We start from the raw sequence: 24261 nt of genomic DNA, 5'->3' as shown, positions 1-24261 counted from the left end.
TGCTCTGTACGAGAGGAATATGTAACAAGATGAACATTACCACAAAGATAAGTTAAAACTACATCCATTTATGTAACGTGGAAAGTTATAAGTAATAAACCCTCCATCTTAACACTACATCCCCTCTTTTCAATTCATCATTACGATACTGTTATGTAATTTACATAGTTGAGTCTGCACCACAATAATTAATTTATAATAATGAATTTTAAACATTTGGTATTTTGAAAAACATCCTTTGTCTACAACAACTCAATACCCAAATACATAAATTTAAATTTAAGGAAAGATTTGCGACGGACCTAAAAAAAGTAGCCTCCAAGTTATATCGCTAAGCCTTTGTCGAAAAAACGCCGAAAAAACCCCTTACGCTTTCGGAATGAATTCGATAAAATAGCATAGCGCGTGCGCGGCATGGTTACCATGGCAACGATCCCTTTTCTTCTCTCAATCTTCCGGAGAAGGGAAGATACCTCGTAGTTACGAAATGACGTCACCTCCGCCCTCTTCTAACTGGCTTCTTCCCCTTCTTATTTCCAGCCCACCGCTAGAGAGCGCGCGCTTTTCTCCTACTAGCTATCGATCCCCTTGCTAGTGCTTCGGGCCCGCCATTTTGATTTTGCACGAGAAATTAGGCTCAAAGAGGGCTAAAGGTTTTAAACGAAAAGCTCGCACCGAACGAGTACGAAACTTGAAAAACTAATTATGGTGGGTTGAAAGTTCTGTTTCAGATTTAAGCGAGGATTTCGTACCTCCGCCGTTAAATAAATCTAAAGGTTAGTTATAGTTTCATTTTAAATAACAAAACGTAACGTCTTGTGTGTGAATTAGTTTTTTCCCCTTCAATATTCCCTTGGTTTTTCTTAAGCCTAAATGTGTGGCGTATTTGTGTATGTGTGTGACCCGGCGTTTGAATTTTAGAGTCCCGATATTCTAGTACCCAACGCAATATGGATTGTATTGCTTTTGTATTTAGTTAAGCCTTGGTTTTCTTCATATTATATTAATTCTATAATTTTATACTTTAATAAGTAATGAATGTTTTAAAAGAATATGTTAAGGAGAAACGTGAATTTGAATAATTTATTATTTAGATAATTATGAATTATGCCTTTGGTAGTTAATTATAGTAAATGAAATTTATTTATTTATTAATATATATTAGTATTAAATGTATTGTAAGTCAATATTATATTATTCAAAATAGGTATCTTTATTAATTATTTTTGAGGTTACATTACTTACTAATTAGCTTAGTAACATAAGGAACTACGTCATAGTATTGAATTTTTTTTATATATTTTTTTTTCGCGCCTTATTTTACCGCCTTATTAATAAAAAAAACAGTTTGACAGCTAGCATATGGTTATTACGTATTACGTAGGTTTTCAAAAACACGTGCGTCGTTAATCTGAGATATTCGCGCACCTGTATTGATGGGATATTAATCATTTTATCATCTACAACTAATGATTTTATATTATTGGAAAAAATTCAATATTTATTGCAAATAAATGAAAGTTAGGTGATTTTTTAAATCGGTTATAATTATAGAGACCAATTTGCATATAATACAAAATTAAAGGAAATATTATTATATCTCCGTGTGATTTTAAAAATCAAATTAGTTTTTAGATTTATATCTCATGGATAATTTGCCATTAGCACCTTCAGTCTTTCATGGATAATTTAATTTGTAATTAGCACCTTCAGTCTTTCATGGATAATTTAATTTGTAATTAGCACCTTCAGTCTTTCAAGGATAATTTGTAATTAGCACCTTCAGTCTTTCAAGGATAATTTGTAATTAGCACCTTCAGTCTTTCAAGGATAATTTATAATTAGCACCTTCAGTCTTTATGATGGATAATTTGTAATTAGCACCTTCAGTCTTTCATGGATAATTTAAAATTAGCACCTTCAGTCTTTCATGGATAATTTGTAATTAGCACCTTCAGTCTTTCAAGGATAGTTTGTAATTAGCAGCTCGAGTCTGACCAATCGCGTAAGGCCCTGCCGTAATTGTAGTGCGAACCCTTGAATAAGTAATTAGTATTCCAGACGTTAATAGCTCGTAATTTACATTAAGATTTAATGGTTCGTGAAGAATGGTATATTTTTATAATGTAAATATATACACTCTTTTTATTATTCTATATATATATATATACGTTTTTATGCTATATATACTACGGTATTGAAAAAGTTCGTTGTAATGTAAGGTCTAATGGGTTTTTCCATGATTGTAGATCGCTTAACAGCCCCGCCCCTTTCCCCAATGTTTTACACGCACCTACACCGGGGATCAATATCACTTTAACTTAAGAAGAAAACACAATAATAACTTCCTTTATTTTCTCTAATATAAGCCGAAAACTAAGAATTAATACCATCATAAGTTTATAAGTGATATGTTCCATCCATAAGTATGATATGCACTACCTATACTATTCGTAATGCTACTGAGAGACTTACAGCTGCTCGAGATAACTAGTTCGAGAAGGAGAACGAGGGGGAGCGAGTCAATTGAAGTCCTAAGTACACTCGGTGGTGGTTAATTAATTTTGCAGTTAGGACTTATTCCATCTAGGCACTCCTATTTAGTCTGCATTACTAAGCCCCCTTTGACAGCAGCGTCTCACTCACTCACCAGGCCTCCCTCGCTTTACCTCCTCGAATCTATGACCTACCTCACTCACTCACTCACCTCAAAATTACAAGCCTTTCAGTTTGTCATGACCAGATATTAATTAAACAAACTTATATTATGGAACATATCTTATAAACTTATGATATCATACTTACGGTTGTTATGTCACTGCTGGTAATCCTTTTATTATAGTTTGACTCATTTACAAACACGAAATGACAACGGACTTAAAACATAAACAAAGAATATTGACACGCGAGTCAGGTTGTAAATGATTGTTGTATTTTTCAACACGAGGTTTTGTTAATATTTTATGGATGGATTCAAAGTCAGGGACTTTATTAAAGCTTCGTTTGTTTAACTGCATGGAAGGGTCATTATCTCTTCATGCGTGGAAAACAAGCGCACGTGCATAGGTTCTAACACATAATAACTCTGATCTGATTATTTTAGACCAACCAAGCAAGGCTTAAAATTAAAAAATGGCAAGTCTATTAGGTCATTTTTAAAGGGGGCGGGGCGTAGTATCGTCTATTTGACAAAACGTACGGAGCTTTAAAGTTACCAGTCCTGCTACATCAAAGTAATCCTTGTTGTTTTTAAACTGTATCTTTACTAGTTTTAACAATGTTCATTCCGTTTTAAAACAAACAAGATGGACAAGGCAAACATAGACTTTTGCAAATGGTTTTTTTTATACGTTTCTATGATTATTATACCAAAACCAAGGCTTAAGAGGTGTCAAATGGAAACGGTTAAAAATAGACGAGAATCGATTAAAAAAATCGTTTTCAGTCAATTAGTAAGAATAGTTTTCTACCATTAAAAAATAATGGTAATCGATAATATGAACTATTGGCTTTTTGTAATTGTGTAAAATACCAGTGAAGAAGTAAAGGGTTTTGTGTCTTGCAAATTACCATATATTATCAAATGCAGTCACCTTAGGTGGAATGCACCAATTACTTCCCCCCTTATGTGTCTATCTTTAAACATAATTTAATTTTTAATTCTAAATTAATTATTTAATTTGTTGAAAGTGACCTCTATATACCATAAATATTAAATTTGAAGTCATTATTTACGTCCTCCTTGTCCGTATTAAATAGTTCCACAAGCAACTATCTTTTGTTGACACAAAAATAAAATCCTCAAAATAAATAATAAAAATTAAATTGATTAAAAATCAAGATTTCCTGAAAGTGGTAACCTGAACTTATTTCAAACAATTTTCTTAAGTCAGGTGTCACGTTACCCTACAAGAAAAAAAACCACTTAGAAAGCTAAGGCGTATTTATACATAATATTAAATCTCGCAGAGAAATAGTAGTATTGATAGCGTTACCATATTAAATAACCAAGTATTTTGAATAGGATTTACTTGCGTGGGTTTTTTTCCTATTGCCTTAAGCCTTAACGTAGAGTTTCCCCGACTTACTTCCGTTTTACGTAGGATAAGTGGAAACTCCTACTCATCTTTTGGGACGAAAACCTGATTACCTAGAGTGGTCCCATTTATATTTTTTTTTCTCCTGCTTCTTTTCCCAAAGATGCTAGAGGCAGGATTCAATCTATAAGTGTGTTATGGCCATTGGGGAAATTGTATGGGCTGCTGGTAGTCTAGATTATTTGATTTTTTTACGTGCTTTTAGTGCTTTTAGGGGTTGTCACGTGTCGAGGTTATGGAATTACTAATTCCATTCAGTCGAATGAGACACAAGTCCTAATTCCGAATGTGTCTATTTCTATTTTCGATTGAATGGAGGATACGTATCTGTTTTGGCCTAATTAAGATTGATGATATACATTCTCCCCTATGTTATATATTTATGCACTATATTTAATAATCTAGATCATTGATTTAGAACAATCAAACTATAATATCTGAGGTTTACAAACTAATTTAACGGATTAACGGTAACGAATGAGGTTACGATGGTAGAATGATTGATTTTGGGTTAGGTTTAGCAATATTTGTCATTATATTTACAAGTTAGGCTTAGTGTTACAGAAAGTTTGAAATTAGGCTTAGTTATTAGGCCTAGCTCTACTGTAAGTTTGAAATTATGCTTCAGTTAGGCTTAGTGCTTCTGGAAGTTTGAAATTATGCTTCAGTTAGGCTTAGTGCTTTTGGAAGTTTGAAATTATGCTTCAATTAGGCTTAAGGCTCGTTTTCATAGGCGCGAGTTGCGTGAAAATATCGAGCGAAAGCGGAAACGTTCGAAAAAAATACATTACCGCGCGTATTCAAGCTCGTGAAGCGTGAGCGTTTTCGAATTTTCTAGCTTCTATGAAAACGAGCCTTTAGTGCTACTGGAAGCTTGAAATTATGCTTCAATTAGGCTTAGTGCTACTGGAAGTTTGAAATTAGGCTACAGTTAGGCTTAATAATACTGGTAGTTTGAAATTATGCTTCAGTTAGGCTTAGTACTACTGGAAGTTCGAAATTAGTCTTCAGTTAGGCTTAGTACTCTTGAAAGGGTGAAAGAAGGCTTAGCAATAATATCTTTAAAAATTAGGCTAAATAGTAAAGAGAAAAAAATTACATTCCAAACTTCAAAATAGGCTTAAAATTTCAATCATAAATATTAAAATTATTATTCTCATTAGGTAAACATTTCAAATTTTATTATATTTTTATTTTAAAAATCTAACATCATTATCTCCAAACCACGAACGTTAAATTCACTTTTCAAAACTATTAATAAAACTTATAAGTGTACATACACATAATAAACATACGCTAAATTAAGCGAACCTTTTATTAAACGATCCTAACCAATAATAATAAAACCTTTTTAGCTGCAAAATAACCAAAACAACCTCGTTTAATAAAACCCTGTGCATCTTTGCTTTTGCTTTCTTGAAGAAACCCAAACTAGAGAAATTAATTAAATAAGCTCAAAGTAAATTCCATTCGCCCTTAAAACGGAGTAGAAAACACGCAATAAAAAAAAGAATAAAGAAATCCTCTTTGAAATTGATTTGGTATGCAAATAAAATGCATTTCAAAAAACACTACTTTGCATGCATCCTTGAGTACAGGGTGTTTATTACAAAAAGGAGATGGATTGAAGTACAATCATGCAGTGGGATGCATCCAGGGATGGTAAATTCTATGGGAAATCAATCAATCAATCAATCTCGAGTCCGAAAATGTTCAATACATCTATATTTCTATGACCACACCGATTTTCTTTGACCCCCCATAAGGGACATGTACTATACACCCCCTAACACAAGTTAAAGTTATGAACATTGATTGGAAATAGTGTTTTATGGATGACCCCCTTAATTAAATTAGCAATCATTGTCTTTCATTGAGTTTCTTACGTTAATTAAATTTAAGTAAGGGGGTCATCCGTAAAACACTCCTTCCAATCAATGTTCATAACTTTAACTTGTGTTATGGGGTGTATAGTACATGCATCCCTTATGGGGGGGTCAAACAAAATCGGTGTGGTCATAGAAGTATAGATGTATAAAACATTTTCGGACTCGAGTTTGATTGATTGAATGATTGATTTCCCATAGAACTTACCACGCATGCATCCCACTGCATGATTGTACTTCAACAAACTATAATTACAATTACCAGTCTCTTTATGGAATGGGAACACCCTGTACAAGAACGTCTTAGCTTTCACAGTATTACGAAGTTGGTTTGAACGGAATTGCGTAGAATGGAAATTTTTCTACAATAACTTGTAGAGTTCTCGTTCTTGATGGTCGACCTATTTCGGGAATGGCGAACCTAGCAAGCATCCCTTATTGGTTTAAATCTATCTAGCAGGATCGATATCGTGGCCTTATTCAAAGCCTAGCAGTCTTATTTGAAGATCCTACACTCTAGGCTACAATATTGTAACGATTTGAGAAGTTTTCAGTTGTGTTTAGGAATGTTTTGTCTTTAAGATATACTGTATTTTTGGGATAGTTTTTAGGCTCTGTTTTAGATATATTTATTTATTTAGTTTTGTATTAGTTCTGGGTACAGCTGCACTTGAAAATAAGGATTTAGGGTTTTTATATGTGTGTGGACTTGATTTGGTGGTATTTAGTTTAATTTAAATTAATTTAATGATGACTAATTTTTAATATAGGTTTCGGTGATTTATTTATTTTTCAAAACTAGTATAAATTTTGGGTACAGCTGCACTTGAAAATAACTATTTAGGTTTTTATGGAGTTGGGCTTACTTGGTTAGTATTTAGATTAATTTAATTTAATAATGATTAATTTTTAATATAGTTTTCTTTAATTTAATTAGCTTTAAAATATCGTATAAATTCTGGGTACAGCTGCACTTAAAAATAAGTATTTATGTTTTTTAGGGATAGGTTTACTTTATTTGTATTTAGATTAATTTATTTTAATTATGAATGATTTTTAAATACAGTTTTTAATTATTTTTAAGAAAATTGTTTTGCATTGCCCCTGGAAGGTAGCTTTGCCCTGAACACGCGTGTATTGCGTGATAAACAGTTCTACAGGGGCTATGGGAAAATACATTGGGTTAGTTCAGCCTGAATGTCATCTTCCCCATCTTACTGTAATTCTTAAAAAAATTATTAAATTCAGATAGCTTTTAATTAAATAATACTAGAACACATAAATCTAATTGGAATAAATGTGATCTCATATATATCCGTTGTCAATTTCTATGAATTCGAGATAGATTATAAAATCGCCGTGGTAAAATTCGTCATACATTATGACTAGTTAGTCTAGCTCCTACCACGTGACAAAATCATCCCTAGATACGTTAAGGAAAAATGTCTGGGCTGCTTACACAATTATTCCCATTGGCTGTATGCATTCCTGCTCTATTATATTTGAAATGTATAATTTTGTCGAGTTATATAATATAATCGCCAGGGTTTTAAATAATCCTCGTTAAGCCTCTGCAGAGTTTTATCCCACGTATTTTTAACAACTAAAGTGTCCTTTTACGAAGCCTTTGGGGACGAATCAATCCTTTTAGACGGAAACGTGACAAAAACAAGAACCCCAAAACCATTCTCAATTATTTTTATCTCTCTCCACTCTTTTCAATCTGACAAGTAGGCTTAAGTTCACTACCAAGTTAACCTGAAACCCTTGCCACATTTCAATGCTTTATATCAGTTGATTCAGTTAGAAAATTACAAAGTACAAAGCATTTTCAATTGAATTAGGAATTCGAGGTTCACACATACGATGTTTTTAAACCCAAAACCACGTAATAACATTATCGTGTAACCAACCTTGGGTCCTTTACACCATTCTTATATTTCTATGTGAATGATCTCGAGGACCACTGGTTGGTTAGTTGGGTATAAATAGATTTATGGATGGATAGGTTTAATTTAATTATGGAGCTACAAATATATGTTATATATAACCGAGTCTGGGTTCCCAACCATTAATATTGTATAAGAGGAACCAATGTTTGGATAAGGGATAGTAATTCGATGAAGGGGTTTTTTTTGTGGTGTTTTCTACGGTTGTTTTTTTTTTGTCTACTCTTTTCATTCAGAGGTTGATGTGACGTCACTTTTTAGTTTTTACTATAATTAGGTTTGTGCTAATTGATATTTAATTTCAAAGACTTGTAAAAAAATGTAGATTTCTATTTTACAATGTAATCTTTATCGGGTCATAACTCTGGTTCTATACGAGATACAGGGATGTCCTTTGAGTATGTTATAGCCCTATTTATTAGCTTTCAAATGATACCTAATACTTGGGGGTTACGACAATCAGGGCCTGAGTAATTAAACAAAATGTTAATTAACGTAATCTCCATAGCGTTAACATGGGCTTATTTACAAGACACCTGTTTACTCTGGTTCTATAAGAGATACGCGGATGTCCTTTGAGTATGTTATAGCCCTATTTCTTAGATTTCCAACGATATTAAAAACTTGGGGTTAGGACAATCAGGGCCCGAGTAATTAAGCAAAATGTTAATTAACGTAATCTCCTTAGCGTTAACAAGGGTTTATTTACACGACTCATTTTAACTCTGGTTCTATTAGAGATACGGGGATGTCCTTTGAGTATGTTATAGCCCTATTTCTTAGCTTTCTAACGATACCTAATAATTGGAGTTACACCAATCAGGGACCGAGTAATTAAGAAAAACATCCAAAGATGTCTTACTTCGATATACGACCTTCTGTTGAAGTCTTTGACGACAAGACTTGAATAGAATCTTTCCTGTACATTTTATATTTAGCAAAATAGGAAAGACTCTAGTGGTTATCCCTTCCTATCTGTCTGACCCTTAGGGATGTGTTGCCCGTGGTAACACGTTTTCTAATACAGATCGAGAACCTAATATTAGTCTGACGTGGTTGCTATGGTGATTTCCTTTCTAGTCTCTCCCCCCCCCTTGCCCCCATCTTATCCCACGCGCTACATATTTTTCACCTTAAGTTGAAACCACTATAGAAGTTAAGCTAAGGGTTATTTTTAATTGATTCGTAGCTTTACCACCTAGTAGGAATTCAACTTGAAAAATAGCCCCTCCCCTCGTCTTCCCTACGCGCAACATATTTTTCACTTTAAGTTGCAACCACTATCGAAGTTAAGCCAAAGGTTATTTTTAATTGAAACTTAGCTTTACCACCTAGTAGGAATTCAACTTGAAAAATATCCCCTCCCCTCATCTTTTCCCACGCGCAACATAATTTTCACTTTGAGATGAAACCACTACCGAAGTTAAGCTAAGGGTTATTTTTAATTGAAACGTAGCGTTACCACTTAGTAGGAATTCCACTTGAAAAATATTTCTTCCTTTTACAAGAAATTGTTTACTCCTTAAGCCGGTATAATCTAGCTGGTCAAAAGTGACCGGCTGAACTTTGACGTGTGTTCCTAGACAGTTCTATTTTAGGTTAAGATGACCCTTGGGAGTTCAAAGGTCAAAAAGGATATAAGAGGTTTTTTTGTGGGGCTTTGTTGTATTTAAGATACGTGTTCAAATGTTGTTGTTGACGGGTTCAAAGACGTACTATCCTATTTTATATTAAGGTGACCTATGGGAGTTCAAAGGTCATAACGAATTAAATGTTGTTTTGGTAGTAATTAATGCTATCTTAAATCGTTATTAATGTTACCAGTGAATATTTAATTGTATGCGACCCGAAAAAACGCAGTGAGCTTAATTTAATTGACCTTGATATACCATAAATAATTTAAATTACATATCCTCATGTATTTAAGTTACGACTTTCTGTTAGTTTGATAATAAAAAGTTTAATTGAGCATTGGCAGAATGTTTTCGCCCTAATTTGCATTGGTTCGGTTTAAATCAATTAGTAAAATTACCACGCTCTAATTCACGCGATGTCTGTGATTGCAATTAGACTAATTTGATTGCGCTAGAATAATTAGTGAACATTGCGTTTCAGATCTTTTTTTTTCTTTTCTTTTTCTAATGTCTTTCTAAAGACTAGGGTAATTTTGTTTTGGGGGTAGTGATAGGGGGGTTTTATGGCTGTGTTTTAAATGTCTGTCTTTTTCTCGGTTTTATTTTTATTTATTTATTTTGTTTTTTATGTATTTATTTATATATATATATTTATTTATTTATGTGTTTATTTATTTATAAATTTATTTATTTATTTATTTATTTATTTATTTATGTATGTGTTTATTTATTTATGTATTTATGTATGTATTTATTTATTTATTTATTTATTTATGTGTTTATTTATTTATGTATTTATGTATTTATTTATTTATGAGTTTATTTATTTATTTATGAGTTTATTTATTTATGAGTTTATTTATTTATGTATTTATTTATTTATATATTTATGTATTTATGTATTTATTTATTTATTTATTTATTTATGTGTTTATTTATTTATGTATTTATGTATTTATGTATTTATTTATTTATGAGTTTATTTATTTATTTATGAGTTTATTTATTTATGTATTTATTTATTTATATATTTATGTATTTATGTATTTATTTATTTATATATTTATGTATTTATATATTTGTTTATGTATTTATTCATTTATTCATGAATTTATTTATTTTTGTTTGCTGATTTGGGAAAGGATTCAATTGGATAACGGGTGTCTCATGGTTATGTTGTTGTTTGTCTGTCTTTATTTTAGCAAGAACCGTTGTTGTTGACAGCCGCCGCTACAAACAAACAGCCTCGCGCTAGGACTGCAGTATGCCACCACGTAACATCGATGACCTTCTCACGCGATTGCGCAAGAACGCCCAAGATGCCGAAAATGCCGGATTGGCCGAAGGGGCCAAAGCACCTCCCGCGGTCGAGTCGCCCGTCACGGGGGCGGCAGCTGGGATCGTGGGTGAGGCCGGAACGGTGGCCGCCACCGCCATTACGGGGGCCACTGAGGGTCCCGAAGGCACGGAAGCGCCACCTGGAGAGAACATGGCCGATTTTGTCCTAGAGACCATTGCAACTAAAACGCACGGTAACTCAATAATATTATCATTACAATGACAAGGCTATTGCAACCTTAGAAGATACTTGGCACTGATTTAAAATAAAAACCGGTACCTTTTAAGACTGCGACAATATAAAGTAGCTCTTCGTATTCCCCTCACTCAGACCTTTAATTCGAGTACTTGGAAGGGTATATTTTGATTGCAATCTTACAAGATACCGGAAATTTAATGAAAACCCATGATATCTCGATACATTTTAAGATTACGATGAATTAACGTTACTTATCGTATTCCTCTCACTGAGAGCTTTATTTAGAGTACTTACAAGCCTATGTTCGTATCGGTATTTTAGTAGTTAGAAGTGATGGTATGTTTTTAACAGTTCCCAAGTATGGAATCATCGCCATCTTGGTGGGCGTCGGTCTCCTCTTCTTGTGCATTTGCTTCTGCTGCATCAAACGCTGGTGTAGAAGGAGGAAGAAGGATGGCAAGAAAGGCCTAAAAGGGGTGGTGGACCTAAAGGGTGCCCAGCTATTGGGAAATGCTTACAAAGAAAAGGTGCAACCGGACATGGAGGAACTCCAGGACAACATGGAGGGAGGTGAGGGTGATCAAGAAAGTGCTAAATCCGAAGTGAAACTAGGCAGGCTGCAGTACAAGCTAGATTACGACTTCAACAGCAACAACGTAAGACATTCCAACACATGCACCAACAAGACGCGTCATCATCACACGACAAAGGCTTAAAATAAACTTCTTTTTGGTGTTTTGTTTTGTTTTTTTCTGTTGTAATTAACAGCTAGCCGTCACAGTTATTCAGGCTGAGGAATTACCCGGAATGGATATGTCCGGTACGTCAGATCCCTACGTGAAGGTCTACCTGTTACCGGACAAAAAGAAGAAATACGAAACGAAAGTCCACCGGAAAACGCTCAATCCGGTTTTCAACGAGACCTTCAACTTCAAGGTCAGTTAGTCTGCATTACTAAGCCCCTTTGACAGCAGCGCCTCACCACCCACTAGGCCTCCCTCGCTTTACCTCCTCGAATCTATGACCTACCTCACTCACTCACTTCAAATTCATTATAAGCCTTTCAGTTTGTCATGACCAGTGACCATGAACTTATGGTATTTTTATTTGTTGACCTTTGACCTTAGGTGCCCTACGCGGACATTGCTTCCAAGACCCTTGTCTTCGCCATATACGACTTCGATCGATTTTCCAAACACGACCAAATTGGCGAAGTAAAGGTGCCCTTGAACACAGTGGACTTGGCCCAGACCATCGAAGAATGGAGAGATCTGACCTCGGTTGAAGGAGAACAGGGACAGGTAGGAACCAAACCATTTTATCAAACAACTATCTGTTTTAAAATTTGATAATTATTAGGGACTAATTATTTGGGGGGTTATGATTGTAGATTATATTTAATTATTTAATTAATAATTTTAATTAGTTAAGACTAACTATTAAATTTTATTGCTTCCGCTGTAGAATTTCTTAATTCCAATAGCACTAAATAAATATAGTTAACCCCGCGTTGTAGTTTTTAGAAATACGCTAATTAACATTTACCGTACCTTTGCTAATTTTTTTTTAAAAATTCTTACTACCTCAAAATCTACCTCTAACTTCCTTATTTATGGTCAGATTGTGACGTAAATTGTCTCATTTTGAAGCCCGTTTCAAGATCTATAAAGATACCAAAAAAACCTTCTTATTTTATGAAGGTTAAAGTTCAAAAATTTCCAATTTGAAAACCCATGTATTTTTTAGATTATTTTAGCAAAGGTATAAGGCAAATTTCAATTCCAAAAATATAACAAGTTGTCTTCCATAACAAAGTAGATCTATCCTACTTGTTAATATTCATTCATTCCTAAACTTTCCTATCTGTTCTAAGCCTTATCTTTCAAAATGACAGACAGCCCAATAGACTCTTTTAGACCGAAATGTAGATGTAGTCGAGCGCTCGAGATCTGTAAAAGGGGTAGAACATTTGCCATCTAAATTGATTATTCTCCTATAATTCTTAAAGTGGGTTGGCAAATGTCCTACGCCTTATTTATACATAGACTCAATAAAAAAGGGAGTAATATATTTCTACAAGTAACCTGGAGTATAAATTGGGGACTTCGATCCGAATATGCAATAAATGGACAAGGCTTAGTGATTGAGTTTTAGGGTTAGGGTTGTTGTGTCTTGGGAATATTCCGGGTGACTTGGACGCTAAATTGGGTTCGATAGTGGACTAGGATTTGTGTTTGTCCAAGATTTATTGGAAACTTAAGGATCTAGCTAAGTTTGCTTAAATTTTATGTTGCTTTTTGGGTCATTTTGTACTGTAGGCTTAGCGATTTAGTTTTTAAACCCAATCAGATCACTAGAAAAATCAATCATGATGATGGTGCAAATTCCCAGTTAAGTTTTTTACTGTTTAGGCTTAACAAAGTTCAAGGTTTTCATTTTTTAGGCTTAACAAAGTTCGAGGTTTTGAAATTGTTAGGCTTAACGAAGTTCGAGGTTTTGAAATTTTTAGGCTTAACGCAGTTCGAGGTTTTGAATGTTTTAGGCTTAACGAAGTTCGAGGTTTTCAAATTTTTAGGCTTAAGGTAGTAAGAGGGTTTGAAATTTTTAGGCCTAACGAAGTTCGAGGTTATGAAAGTTTTAGGCTTAACGAAGTTCGAGGTTTTCAAATTTTTAGGCTTAGATAAGTTCAATATTTGAATATTTAGGCTTAGCAAAATAGATTTGAAATAGTTGAAAAACTTGTAGAAATATATTCAGTATCGTAGTTCTTGATATTTTTACTAAAAATAATAAAATGGAACCAACTAAATAAATTTTAATTTAAATTAGTCTAAATAATAAAAATAACTCGCGTTTAATAGGCCTAAAGTTCAAATCAAATCAACCAATAGAATCGCTTCAACTAAAATGACGTCACATTTATAAATTAAAGTATAGTTTTTTTATTTATTTACATGCAAGTTTTTTGTCATGAATTTTTTATAATATATATATAATTAAAATTCATTGCTAGTTCTTAAATAATTTTTTCCTCTCTAAATATATATTAATATGGTTCCATGTTTTAAAATTAATTAATATTTATTCAAGATCTACGCTTTTACTGGTTCTCTTTTTTAATTAATGCTATGAATAATTAGTAATTAAATTTTAGTTCCCAATATTTCTTGAAAAAAAAATGTTTTTAGCTATTCCATATATTTTTTAATTTTCATTGCTTCTTTTTCAATATATTTATTATTATTATTTTATTTCAAAAATAATATTTAATTGAAAATGAAACATGAGCATGAATTTTTAAAAAACTTGGCTTTTTTGCTTGAAATTTTAATTAATTACAAGCATGGCTTAATATTTTTCTAATTAAATATCATTTTCCATGTCGTGAATTTTATTAATTTATTTTTAATTTAAATTAGCAACGTTATGTCGTTCCAAAAGGGAGGGTTACCATTTTATGTTTTTTAAAATAATTGTTAATTATTAAATGCTTAATTTTAAGCATGTATTGTCGAGTGGTTTATCACCTCGTTTTAGGCCCATTTTAATTAAAATTTAATTAAAACAGCGTTGCTAATTTATCTTGAATATAATTAATAGAATTTCCAACATATTTAATTTTTTCACTCAAAAACATTTAGTATCGCTTTAATCAATGCAATTACAAATCACTCTCCCATTAATTTAATTTAAATTAATTAATTACACAAATAAGTTTTAATTATAAATAATAAATAATAAAGGTTTATTCAAATTAATTTAAATTATATGAATTTGATCGATTCTAGTTCGATGACTTATTCAAAATCAATTAAATGAACTCAGCTGAATTGAATTGATTCTAGTTCATTGTTTTCAAATTTAGTTAACTGAACTGAACTTAATTTAATTCAATATAGTTCAATATCTTATTCAAATTTATTTAAATGAATTGAATCGAATCAACTTCAATATCACAAAGTTTGAATAAACTTAAAAGGTTATTTTTTAAAGAAATTTCAACCAATCAGAAAAGATTTTATTTAAAATCATTTTTAATTTAATTTTTTGGCCTGGCAATTTTTATGACGATTGTTTGTTTATTTTTTCTTTTTTCTTCTTCCATTTTATCTTTAATTTACCAAAAAAAAAAATCCGAAAAAAATTTGCCCGAAAATACCATTTTTTCAAATTTATGTCCTAAAAAAAATTCCAAACCAAAATATTATGCTCCTTGGTTATTCATCTCATATTTGTGACCGTCAACATGGCTGCTGAAACCTTTGGGCCGTTTCTCTAATTTCTCTCCATTCTCGGGGGCTAATTTTGTAAGTATGCAAAATAATCACAAATAAACACACACATACCCCGCTTCTAAACCACACCCCTATCACGTGATATATCGTGTGCCCCATTTAACAAAAATAAAAACAAATATTTTATTTTGAACGAGCAATTTGGTTTGATGAAAGAAAAATATGGCAAAGTTTTTATTTTTATTTTTGTTTTTAAGATTTTTGATTTTTTGTTTAATTTTTTTTTATTTATTTTTTTTTGAATTTTTGATGTTTTTGGAATCTAAAAATTTAAGTTTAAAAAGAAAACAGCAGAAGAAAAGACATATCACGTTAATCGATGTTGATTAGTGTGTGTGTCATTAATTCGATATTGTGTTTAGTTGTGCTATATTTTGATAGAGTGGAATAGATTTGAGTTATTTCGTCTAATAATGAATTTTTGCGGAATTGCTACTATGATGGTTGTATTCGGCTTGTTAAGAGCTTTAAAATGAGTACTTGCAAGATATACTTTAGTTCATAATTCGCGAAGTTATAGTTATTTGAACTAAGTTGAACTGAATTAAAAAAATTAGGACCCTTGTATTTCTCTCTCTACTACCATTTAAGCAAGATATAACTAAATTTAATTTTTAAAAAGACATTCACATTGATGTTGTTCCTTGTTTACAAATGGGTTACGAGCGATACTTGAACTAGTTTTGAACTAAATTGAACTAACACTAAATTATTGAAACCAAATGGTGTAAGTACTCGTTGGAAAGCCCTCGATACACTGAATCCAATTACATACATCTCTGACGTCACAAATACAACCAGAACAAATTATTAGACCAAATACCAACTATTCCACGACATTATAGTATGCGTGCTTTTATTTTTTTAGTTGCTTTATTGACGAAACAAATTGCTTTTGGTTATTTAAATGTCGCAATGCTTTTGAACAAAAAACAAAGAACAACCGTACAAAAATTCCACCTCCTTCAACCAATCAGGGACCATCAATTTTGACGTAGCCCATTACAGTCCACACCAAATTTTTATTTTTAATTTTATTTTATATTAGAAATAGTTTTAATTTTTAAGCCAAAAAGACAGATCACCGCGCATATTTTGTGTACTCGCGTCATAACCACGTGACCCTACATAATCCTCGTTCAGAAAAATCATCAGGAAAGACCCATAGTAGTTGAATTTATATAGCATAAAACTTCTTGTGCACAAAAAGCATCTTGTCATGAACTAAAAGTTACTTAATTTTTTTCGAAAATTAAAACGATTCGAAGAAAAACAATTCTTTGTATCTATAGTTGGTTTTGTAGAAGGTTTTTCAGTAAATTTGTGGTTCAATCAATGTCTTAGGAATCTCGCACTAGGCTACGTGTTTGCACGTCAAAAAACCGTAAGACTATTCGATAGACATTGTGTCAAATTTTTTTAAATGTTTTTTATATATATATATTTCAATGGGGTGACATTTTAGGTGAATTTATATGGCTTGTAATTAAACTGTAACTAAAACTGAAACTAAAAATTAATAGACCTGAAAAGAGAGTTTATTTCAGAGGTGTAATTGCTCTGTGGTTCATTTTTGAAATGAGTGTTGAATTAAAATTAGGGTTAAGAACTAGGCTTAGGAGTTTAACTGGTATTAGGGTTAAGAGTTAGGCCTAGGATATTTTACGAAAATTAGGGTTAAGAGCTAGGCTTAGGACTTTTTACAGAAGTTTAGGCTTAGGATATTTTACGGAAATTAGGGTTAAGAAATAGGCTTAGGACCTTTTATGGAAATTGGGTTAGAAATTAGGCATAATATAATCGATTTGAAAACATTTTTGGCTTAACTCTTTCTATAGAAGTTAGGGTTAAGGGTTAGGCTTAAGAAATTTAGGCTTAGAGGCGTCTTTTCGCAGAATTTTAAGTTTGAAAATTAGGCTTAGTATATTTCAAGTGAACCATAGAAAATTACACACTCTTCTAAGCTCTCTCTGATGATGCTACAAAAACTTGGTAATACGGTTAAGTCTGTAATTAAATTAGTAAATTAACTTAACCTTAAAATCATCAAGTTTTCGTAGCGTCTTTAAATCTCAGGGGCTTTTAATAAAAACCCAACCTAAATTGTCCGTGGCAATTTGGGTTTTTCGCTAATTTTTAATTATACATTTAATTATTGTTAATTACAATTTGGGAAAAATTCTAATTAATTTTATTTTAACGTCCATTAATAATAACAGGAAAACAAGCTGGGTGACATTTGCTTTTCTTTGCGATACGTCCCTACCGCTGGGAAACTGACCGTGGTCATATTGGAGGCTAAAAACCTTAAAAAAATGGATGTCGGGGGTCTTTCGGGTGAGTTACGCTGTTTTGGCATTTAAACATAAGTTATTATAATTGAAAATTTTGAATGATAATACGTTGTAAGTCAAATATGCCCACTTTTCACTTAAATTAGTTTTGCTTTTAAATGAATATTTTCCTTGCTTCTGATTGGTTTATTTTCTTGTACAGATCCATACGTCAAAATTGCGCTCATGATGAACGGAAAGAGAATAAAAAAGAAGAAGACTTCTATTAAAAAATGCACCTTGAATCCATATTATAATGAATCTTTTACTTTCGAGGTACCTTTCGAGCAAATACAGGTAAGTTTCACCTTTTATGTACTTACCAAAATACTCTACGCGTAAAGAGCTTTAGTTTGAGTACCTACACGATATAGTTATTAATATATACATGTAGTTCAACTTGTTGAACTCGGTTGGGATTGAACTGAGATACCTGTTGTTTGAACTCGTTTAAAAGCTGACGACAAGACGAATTCATTGGTGTTGTTATTTTTAATGTCTGAGGGAGTTCAATTTGTTGAACTTGTCTTTTCAGAAAGTAAACTTGGTGGTAACAGTAGTCGACTACGATAGAATTGGAACGTCTGAACCGATTGGAAAGGTTCTCTTGGGCTGCAACGCGACAGGAACTGAACTCCGACACTGGATGGATATGCTGGCCTCCCCCCGGCGTCCCATCGCACAGTGGCACTCCCTGAAAGACCCCCAAGACGGTCAGGAGAACTAGTCAACACCCCGTGAACGTGGCGGTGACACACTTAGCTAAACAATCCTTGAGGTAAGTTCAAACATTTCATTTAAATCTCCTACGTGAAATACACTTATGGCACTGACGTGTGTTCGTAAAAAAAGAGCAAAATATGAACGCATCTTGAAGTTGTTTATTATTGTTATTATTATGTAAGGTTGGGTGAAATAATTAAGGATATTTAAGGATTAGGGTCCTTGCTAACGTTTATATAATTATTACCTTTTAAATGAACCAAATTTCATCAAAATCGGATCATAAATAAGAAAGTAGGAAATTTTCATGAGTTATGAGTAACTCATGAAAATAAGTAACTTATTTATTTATTATCCGATTTCTACGATCTTTGGCTCATTTTAAAGGTCTCACCGAGTTATATCCGATTAACGTATTAGTTTATTAACGAGTTTTGAGTCATGAGTAACTCATGAAAATTCGTAACTTCTTTATTTATTATCCGATTTCTGACATGTTTAGCTCATTTTAAAGGTCTCGTAGAATACTATAAGATTAAGTTATAAGAAATTGGTTATAAGTGGTATATTTCACCCTATCTTTAAGTATGTTTGCTACTGGTACCACTGTTTGATATCCCCATTTCCCATATTTGAATGTTTGTTCTTATAGGCGGATAAAATCCCACAATCAAATCACATCTGTGGTTTGCAAATTATTCAAGGCAATTTTTTAGTGTCCCCATAAGTGTTTCCACCCCCTATAAAAGTAAAAGTAAATATATATTAACAAATATACATGGAACATTTTTACCCCCAATGTTAAATATTTTCTGCATTTGAGTAAAATGGTTTCCGCAACAATGCCTTTAAAAAAAAACTTTAAAAAATACGAAATACGAAAAATCTCCGAAAATTAGTTAAAAAAATTTAGATCAGAAAAAAAACCTCGAAATTATTCAGCAAAAATGGCGGTTTAATTAAAAAATTAGATTTAGGTAATGTTTACGGTAGCCGTTTTTAATATGTCTCTCGATGTCCGCGCAGGGAAGGCTTTCGTCATTATGACGACATATTAAAAACAAATTAAAATAAAAAAACAAACCCCAAAAGCGTCATAATTAAAAATATTAAAATTAACCGCCTATTTGATAAATTAAAAAAAAAATTATTAAAAATTCGAAACAATTCAACGATAAAAGGCATCTGTTGCGGGAGTTCCATTTGAAGCTCTCGATAATCGTGTATCGTTAGATAAATTATTGTAAATTAACTATAATATTTAATTTAGTTAAATTTAAAAAAAAAGCACGTTGGTGTTTTTTAAAAGGCTCTGCGCATGCGTGAGTTGAAAGCGAATAAGTAAACAAATATGATTTTAAAAACGAAAACAAAAAATTGCGTAATTTTTACAGCTGAATATTCTATCGTTTCCTGAAATTTATGGAATTTAAAAAACAAACCCAGTTGCAAAAAAACAACATCTTTATTTAACCTAGTCATTTTATTTATGTTTGTAAAAAACAATATATATACGAATACATACCGACAGTATATAGGACTTTGTAGTAAAAAAATAAATACTATTTAGTTCTATTTACTAAATTAGTACAAATATCGTAAAAAAACAACAAAACCCTTTCAGAAAAACAAAAAATTAAAAAAACCAAAAAACCAAAAAAAAAAGTTAAAATACAAAAAGCATGCGATTAGACAGTTGTTAAATAAAACGCGGTGCAAATCTATATAAATATTAACAGATAAAAAACAACCAATATAGTTAACGTAAATAACGTAAAAATTTGGATAAACATATGGTAAATAAACAAAAAAAAACAGATTAAAAAATACCAAAAAAAAATAAAAATACCCCCTATATGTGTAGTATACATGTGTTAAGCACGGAAAAAAAACAAAATTATAAAAAACAAAAAAAAAAATAACAAGTGTGATTGCTAAGTATTAAACGTACGATAATTAATCTTAACTTGATATTGCCATTAATCTAATTAAATTTAGATTAAAATCCTTAAACCCATTTAAAAAAATAAAAAAAAACCAATATTTATTTTAACGAAAAACTTTAATAGAGATTACATGACAATATCAAGTTAATTAAGAAATATATATAAATATATATATATATACATAAAAACCAAGAATTTTTTGCACAAATTTGTTTTTGTGTGAAATGTAAAAAAACAAGAAAAAAAAAACAACAAAATTGTCGTTAGAGAAGTTGAAAAAACCAAAAAAATAACAAAAATTTATTGCATGAATTTTTGCAATGAACTCGTTTCCCCCCTAATTAAAAATATTAATTCTCCCCCCACCCAATGGAAGAAAATTAACGAAAATTAATCAGGATTCTTAATTACTTAATTAATCCTTGATGAACCGTGAGTTAAATTCTTCATATGTGCCATTTTAATCAGAGATAAAAAAATGCACTTAATATATTTGAAACATGAATAACCACTCTTAACTTCCCGCCGTGAATCTAAAGTGTATAATTAAGCACTAATTTTAATTAATTAATTTTAATTTAATGGCTTTAAACGACTAATTAACTCTAAACCCTTCCCCCCACGTGCCCAAGTATTTTATAGTTGATGTTCGTAACGGTGTTTGATTCGTTGCTAGAAATATATGACGTAATTGTATTGGTGTTATACTAGATTGTGATTGGTCGGTGGCAACGATGACGACACCGTTACGTCATTTATCTTAAGGCTTCCAAATTGGTGGAGGAGATGAGATGAGATATTTATTAAAACTCGGTCCATGATTGGTGTGCGTTTTTTAAAATTAAAAACAAATAACATGAAATGTTGATTGATAAACAAATTCGGTTTAGTTTTGTAATCGAAACCAAAGTTTCATTGAGAATTGTGTGTTAAAACGGAGAAAGGCTTAGAAAATATTGTGAGATCAGGAAAAAGGCTTAGAACGTAATTTATGATCAGGAAAAAGGCTAAGGAAAATTGTAAGATCAGGAAAAAGGCTTAGGAAATATTGTAAGATCGGGAAAAAAGCTTGGGAAATATTGTAAGATTAGGAAAAAGGCTTAGGCAATATTGTAAGATCGGGAAAAAAGCTTAGGCAATATTGTAAGATCGGGAAAAAAGCTTAGGAAATATTGTAAGATCGGGAAAAAGGCTTAGGAAATATTGTAAGATCAGGAAAAAGGCTTAGGAACTATTGTAAGATCAGGAAAAAGGCTTAGGAAATATTGTAAGATCATGAAAAAGGCTTAGAAAATATTGTAAGATCGGGAAAAAAGCTTAGGAAATATTGTAAGATTAGGAAAAAGGCTTAGGCAATATTGTAAGATCGGGAAAAAAGCTTAGGCAATATTGTAAGATCGGGAAAAAAGCTTAGGAAATATTGTAAGATCGGGAAAAAGGCTTAGGAAATATTGTAAGATCAGGAAAAAGGCTTAGGAACTATTGTAAGATCAGGGAAAAGGCTTTGGAAATATTGTAAGATCAGGAAAAAGGCTTAGTAAATCTTTTAAAATCAGGAGGAAGACTCAGGAAACGTTTTAAAATGTAACTTTGGTTTTGAACGGGTATCGACTGGGCATGCTCAATCGTTGTAGTCGCTTATGGTACATTGGCTTCTTGATCTCGTTCGATATGCTCGATGTTCGCTTGAGATCGGGTCGACAAACCGCCAAAATCCACTGATAACTTTGAAATAACTGCTCAGATGATGGCGTCAAATAAAACTAACCACCGAATTTGATAAAAAATGATGATGAAAACAACCGACGAAAAAAAAACTAGATTAATTTATTGGGAAGATTGATTAAAAGAAAAGAAGAGAAAAGAAAATAATTTGACCCCCTGTGACCTCTACTGATTACGTGTAATATATGTGTTTGCAAAAGAAAAAAAATCAAGGAATTAGTGAGATGATAAGACGTCGTGATGGTATTATGATAATAGTTGAGATTGAACTGATTGATGTTATAGTAAGGTCAGGTTAAGGTCAATAGGTCAACTAGGGCTGAGAAAGGTCAAACATTACGAAGATTGATTGGATCATCAGAAAATAAATTTATGGAAAAAAATGAACTTTGACCTTGGGAAACATCATTCGAAGTCCAGCGTAACCTTCAAGTTGACCTTTAGAAATTTAAGCCAAGGCTTAATGAAAACAGGGGTAAAATTAAATTAGAGGAAGATTGAATTTTGGAAAAGTTGTATCATATCGGTGTATCTATGAAAAGGTTACCCAATACAGGTCCCACAGTAAATAAATAAGCATAGATATATAATATAAATATATATATTATACAAATTTAAAAAAAAAAGATTTAGTTACAAAAAAAATCACAAGTAATGTCATAGATATAGATTTAATATACCAAAGAATCCAAAAAAAAAAAATATTTCAAATTCTCTTTTTGACAAAACTATTTAAATACACTAAAAAAACAAATAAATAAACAACACACAAATTCCGTACACTACATTCCAGCTTACAATGATCTCAACATTTAAAAAAAAAATTAGGCCATGTTTTTTACCGGTTAAAAACGGTTAAAAATTATCTTCGGCTTACTACTAAAAAAGTTAATAGATTTTTAAAATTATATTATTCGCCATAAATGTCTATATGCTTTATTAAATTGTTAAAAAGTTAGTTGTTAAGGATATCTGGATGGTTTAGTATTGGCAGAGGATAGGGATGGGGTCGTGGTGCGGTATGGGAGTTAGTATTGAATGTCATTACGCGGTTTTATTTATTTATTATTTTTTTGCGATATTTTTTCAAGTAATTTTTAAGTTGAATTTATTTATTAAAATTATTTGTAAAATTTTTAAAATAATTTTAGGTTCGTAAATAAAAAATTATAAACGATGTTTAAAATTAATTAAGTTAGGGATTATTTAAATTATCTAATTTGTTTAATTAGCCATTAATTAAATTCCCTGAAATAAAGTTATTTAATTAATATTTGATTTTTTTTATTTAAATTAGGGAAATTAAAAATTATAAAAATTATCGATTTGTGTAAGTAATTAGCAAAATTAACTTAAAATTCCTGCAAAATTTAAAATTAATATTGGTTTTTATTTTATTTTTTATTTTAATTTAAATTATAATAATAATAATAATAATTAACCAAACAGATATCCTTAAAAATTAACTCTTAAACATAAAATTTAAATTAATTTAATTAAAATTATCCAAAATTAAAATAAAAACCCATGATGGAAATAAAGTGCATTGTATGTAAGACTACGATCTACGATGAGTTCAAAAAAATAAAATAAGCAAAAATTCAAATTGTTAAATAAAAAATAGTTTATTTGAGATTATTATAAAATAAAATTGTATAAATAAATAAATAAATAAATATCGCGTTAAAAAATAGGGCTAAATATATTAAAAAGAAAAAAAGATAAAATTATTAAAAATTTAATCGTAGAGAATTTGGGTTCACAAAGAATAAAAAAAAAATTAAAAATAAAAAATACAATTAAAATAAATGTACGTGTAATAGTGTTAACTAAACGTGGTAATATTAGTTCATGGGCGCTGGCCTTAAAATGATATAAGGATTAATTAGTCTATATTTTAATTGATTGTGACGTAGATAAAAAAATAATGACGTAAAAAATATGACGTAAGCCTTCCCTGCGCTTATCCAATGAAAAGGCCTCGCCCGTAAATGTAATTCTGTCGTTTAGTCATGACTCATGATAACCCAAATTCTCCACGACTATTATGACGTCAACCGTTACGTCATTTTAAACCCCCCCAAAAATAAAATTAAATAATAACGCTACGCTAACAAAAAAAAATTAAAAATTTAA

At 31.3% G+C, this 24261-nt stretch overlaps 1 protein-coding gene across 4 annotated transcripts; it reads left to right on the top strand.

Annotated features, from left to right (window-relative positions):
- The first annotated feature begins 623 nt into the window (after positions 1-623).
- On the top strand, positions 624-21465 carry LOC149615698 (synaptotagmin-1-like). 4 transcript variants are annotated; one of them, XR_016375755.1, is made up of 9 exons: positions 624-776; positions 10769-11098; positions 11455-11759; positions 11872-12039; positions 12231-12404; positions 17618-17735; positions 17895-18028; positions 18267-18509; positions 19849-21465. XR_016375755.1 is itself a non-coding variant. In XM_089856211.1 (8 exons), exons 2-8 carry the CDS (start codon positions 10831-10833, stop codon positions 18456-18458), a joined length of 1359 nt encoding a protein of 452 aa, XP_089712337.1. In that variant the 5' UTR covers positions 624-776; positions 10769-10830; the 3' UTR covers positions 18459-18593. The 4 variants fall into 4 exon arrangements, 1 of the variants encoding a protein (XP_089712337.1); XR_016375756.1 differs by lacking the exon at positions 19849-21465 and adding an exon at positions 19107-19825 and having other exon boundaries at positions 17627-17735; XR_016375754.1 differs by lacking the exon at positions 19849-21465 and adding an exon at positions 19107-19824.
- Positions 21466-24261: the final 2796 nt, after the last annotated feature.

This window comes from Phalangium opilio, unplaced genomic scaffold (assembly GCF_054372755.1).
Source record: "Phalangium opilio isolate 3A_F unplaced genomic scaffold, DU_Popi_V2 ptg000217l_1, whole genome shotgun sequence".
Classification (NCBI taxonomy): domain Eukaryota; kingdom Metazoa; phylum Arthropoda; class Arachnida; order Opiliones; family Phalangiidae; genus Phalangium; species Phalangium opilio.
Note: the sequence above shows the minus strand (reverse complement) of the source record. Positions and strands in the feature narration are given on the sequence as shown.